This window comes from Cnephaeus nilssonii, assembly GCF_951640355.1.
Source record: "Cnephaeus nilssonii genome assembly, chromosome: 14".
In the NCBI taxonomy this organism is placed as follows: domain Eukaryota; kingdom Metazoa; phylum Chordata; class Mammalia; order Chiroptera; family Vespertilionidae; genus Cnephaeus; species Cnephaeus nilssonii.
The window spans coordinates 16625939-16630413 of record NC_137085.1 but is presented as its reverse complement, the minus strand read 5'-3'; the positions used below and the strand labels follow the sequence as shown (position 1 = coordinate 16630413).

The window sequence follows — 4475 nt, the reverse complement described above, 5'->3', positions numbered from 1 at the left end:
AAGCTATATTATGGGGGTTGGTTTGATAAACCAACATGGGCAAATGCCTCAGGCAGAATACAACATGGTATGTTTAAGGGAAAGAGAGATGACCAGTATATCTGGAATAAAGTGAGGGAGGAGAGTAGAATATGAGATAGAAGAGGACTAGGCAGGGACCTGGCAATGTTAAGAAATTTGATTTACTAATTAGGGAGCTCAAAGAGAAATGAGATTGAGACAATGAAATAATCAAATTTGCACTTAAAATCCCACTCTTTGCTATGTGGAGAAAATATTGGAGTGAACACAAAAGGTTTTGATGAAACTAGTTAAGAAGCCATTGGAGCAGTGCAATAGGCATTGCTAATAGCTTTGTGGTTAGTAAGTTATGGTAGTAGCAATTATCATCCTTTAAAATTACAGGAAATAATTTTACAGTATTTCCTGTAATTTTAAAGGATGATAATTTCTACTCCTGACTTAAAAGAAATTGGGTGCTTTAAAGACAACTGAGATAATGGTGCTATTGTATGTATCAAATGCCAAGGCTTATGGAAGCATACAGAGACAAAAAATAAAAAGCTAAAGCAAAGAGAAGTTGGTTCAAAGAGCACAGTTGGTGAGTCTGTGCCTATAGGAAGCGAGTGGGTTCATCAGAAGCAAACAGTAATAACAGTCAAAACAGGTTACTGAAACATGGAGCTGAGATGGGTGTGTCAGTAGCAAGGATAATCCCCTGCATAGTTTTCCACAGTGACTTTTGGTGAACTAAGAATTGAGAATGAGGAGAAACCAAGATGGCGGCATAAGGTAAACACCTCACTGTTGCCTACCACAACAATTTTGAAACTACAACTGGAAAACAGAGCGCACACTGTCCAGAACCACCGGAAAGCTGGCAGAGTGGAAAACCTACAACTAGAGAAAAAAAGAGAGGGGGACGCTGAGCCTCAGGAGCTGTGGAGGTGTGGAGATCCGTGAGCGCGGAAAGGGCGGGCGGCTGAATACGCGGCAGGCTTGCTCGCAGCGCGCTGAGAGGGAGGGCAGCAGAACCTGCGTGGCTAGTTTTCTCGTTTGGGGGAAAAACAAAACCTCCCGACTGCACTGAAATCCAGCTGCGGTCGGGGAGAAACTGGTCTGTTTGGCAGCGGGAGAGGCTCGAAAGCTGCCTTCTCTCAGAGGCGTGCAGCCATTGATTAGGGCATAGAGAAACCGACCCTCTTAGGGCGGTGCTGACGGAAACCAAATTTGTCTGCGCCATTCTGAGACTCCGCCCCATCCTAGCTGAGCACAGCCCTCCCAGTGGCTGGATTTCTCGTTCGGGAGAAAAACAAAACCTCTGGTCTGCACTGAAATCCAGCCCCAGCAGGGGAGAAACTGGTCTGTTAGGCAGCGGGAGAGGCTCAAAAGCTGCCTTCTCTCAGAAGCGCGCAGCCATTAATTCGGGCACGGAGAAACTGCCCCTCTTAGAACGGAGCAGACGGGAAACCAAAGCTTGTCTGCGCCACCCTGAGACTCTGCCTCATCCAAGCTGAGCACAGAAGCTCTCCCAGCAGATACACTGCTGATCCTCACAGCCAACTGGCTTGGAGATCAATTCCCGCAAGTGATACCAACAATCCCAACCACTCTGAACTCCAGTTTCTGGGGACACGCGGGGGACCCAGACGCCTACGGGACTCTCGGCCATTGGTCGGAGAGTGAGAGTGACTTTTCTGTCGGTGTGGACGACACCAGATTTCAACCACTCTCATAAGGGACACATTCAAGAGGCAGACTCAGTGAGCACCAAAGCCCTACTGTGTCTCCAGCACAGCAATTCTTCCGTTATAGACACAGCAGGCCCTCACAACGAATTGGATCGGACGTCAATTCCTCCCAGTGTACCAACAGCAATCAGGGCTTTTAACTACACCAAGACTTTCCACTCAGCCCACAAAGGGGTGTACCAAGAGCGACCACCTAGGGTGATTGGGAAAGCTGAGCTACCGGCCCCTATAGGTCACCGACCACACAAAGCCACTCCATCAACACAGGGAGGCAGCCAAAATGTGGAGACATTCAAGTATGTCACAAGTAGGAGAGATAGATGAAAGCAAACTAATGGATGACACAGTGTTCAGAACCATATTTATAAGGTTACTCAAGAATCTTCTAAAAACCGCTGAGAAACTTGAAGAGACCTTCAAGGACCTAAATGAGAATACCAAAAAAATGGAAAAGGACCAGTCAGAAATTATGCATACACTGTCTGAAATAAAGAATATACAGAGTAGACCACTGCACCCAAAGAGTCAAACCAAAGATCTGGAATATGAGGAAGAAAAAAACACCCAACCAGAGAGGTGGAAAGAAAGAAGAATCCAAAAGTGTGAGGATAGCATAAGGAGCCTCCGGGATGGCTTTAAGTGTACCAATATCCGAATTTTTGGGGTGCCAGAAGAGAGAGAGCAAGATACTGAAAACCTATTTGAAGAAATAATGACAGAAAACTTCCCCCACCTGGTTAAAGAAATAGACTTACAGGTTCAGGAAGCGCATAGAACCCCAAACAAGAGGAATCCAAAGAGGACCACACCAAGACACATCATAATTAAAATGCCAAGGGCAAAAGACAGAGAATCTTACAAGCAGCAAGAGAAAAACAGTTAGTTACCTACAAGGGAGCACCCATACGACTGTCAGCTGATTTCTCAACAGACACTATGCAGGCCAGACGGGAATGGCAAGAAATATTCAAAGTGATGAATAGCAAGAACCTACAACCAAGACTACTCTACCCAGCAAAGTTATCATTCAGAATTGAAGGAGATAAAGAGCTTCACAGATAAGAAAAAGCTAAAGGAGTTCATCACCACCAAACCAGTATTATATGAAATGCTGAAAGGTATTCTTTAAAAAGAGGAAAAAGAAGAAAAAAGTAAAGATAAAAATTATGAACAACAAATACATATCTATCAACAAGTGATTCTAAAAATCAAGTGAATTCAAAATCTGAGGAACAGAATAAACTGGTGAACATAATAGAATCAGAGGCATAGAATGGGAGTGGATTGATAATTCTCAGGGGGAAAGGGATGTCTGTGTGGGGGGTATGGGAAGAGACTGGACAAAAATCATACACCTATGGATAAGGACAACGGGGGGTGGGGGGGGAGGGAACCGGGTGATAGGGAGATATGGGGGAAAAAAAGGAGAAACAATTGTAATAATCTGAAAAATAAAGATTTATTTAAAAAACAAAACAAAAACAAAAACAAAACAAAAAACAAAACAAAAAAAGAATTGAGAAGGAGAAGTAATTGTCACTTGGAGAAAAGGATCTCCTTCCTGAAAAGTTTCCCCATGGCCCCCTTCATGTCTCTGTTCCTCAGACTATAGATGAAGGGGTTCAGCATGGGGGTCACCACTGTGTACATCACTGAGGCAATTATGTCTTTGTCATTGGAGTTGCTTGATGATGGGAAAATGTACAGAGCCATAGTTGTTCCATAGAATAGAAACACCACGGAGAGGTGGGAGCCACAGGTGGACAAGGCTTTGCAGATCCCTTTGGTAGTGGGGATCCTCAGGATGGATACCCCAATGCGGATGTAAGAGACCAGAATCCCAGTAAATGACAGGATAGTGATCAATCCCCCAGTAGCAAAGATAAAAATTTCATTGAGGGAGATGTCAGAGCATGAGAGCTTAAGCAGGGCAGCGAGGTCACAAAAGAAGTGAGGGATAATGTTGTCAGCACAGAAGGATAATTGAGCCAGGAGGATGGTGTGGGACAGGGCAATGCCACCGGAGAGGAGCCAAGATCCAGCCAACAGAAACATGCACAGCTCCTCCCTCATGATGGTGGTGTAATGTAGAGGCTGACAGATGGCCACATACCTGTCATATGCCATCACTCCAAGGAGAAGGGTATCAAAACTACCAAAAAATATGAAAAAGTACATCTGTGTTGCACACTCTGGATGGGAAATGGATTGATCCTGAGTCTGCATGTCCATGAGCATCTTAGGGACAATGACAGATGAGAAGGAGACGTCAGAGAAGGCCAAGTGGCTGAGGAAGAAGTACATGGGCGTGTGCAGGCGGGAGTCCAGCCTGATGAGCAGGATGATGAGCAGGTTGCCCAGCACCGTGGCCAGGTACATGCCCAGGAACAGGGTGAAGAACACGCCCTGCTGCCCTGGCGGGATGGGGAGCCCCAGGAGGAGGAACTCGGACACGCTGCTCTGGTTCTCCCTTCTCATGCTGCCCTTCTTTTTGCATAGATTGAAGGAATATTAGAAATGTCTCAGATGATAAATAGTGATAATGGCCAACACTGTTGGGTTATCTGTTTTCTATGGAGAAATTCCTCAGGTATTTCTCACATGCTATTGCCGGAATCCTCGCTCTCACATCGTAGGGAGATAAAGAGGGAGCCATCAGACATCCAGTGGTCCACAAAATGCCCTTCAGTGTAAACCAGATGAAATTTATTTATTTATCTAACA

At 45.2% G+C, this 4475-nt stretch overlaps 1 protein-coding gene across 1 annotated transcript; it reads right to left on the bottom strand.

Annotated features, from left to right (window-relative positions):
* Window positions 1-3287: 3287 nt before the first annotated feature.
* On the bottom strand, window positions 3288-4229 carry LOC307111069 (olfactory receptor 1J4-like; the record flags this gene model as incomplete). The annotated part of the gene is made up of 1 exon (XM_079790772.1): window positions 3288-4229. The coding sequence occupies one exon, from the start codon at window positions 4227-4229 to the stop codon at window positions 3288-3290; it is 942 nt and encodes a 313-aa protein (XP_079646898.1).
* Between the last annotated feature and the right edge of the window lie 246 nt (window positions 4230-4475).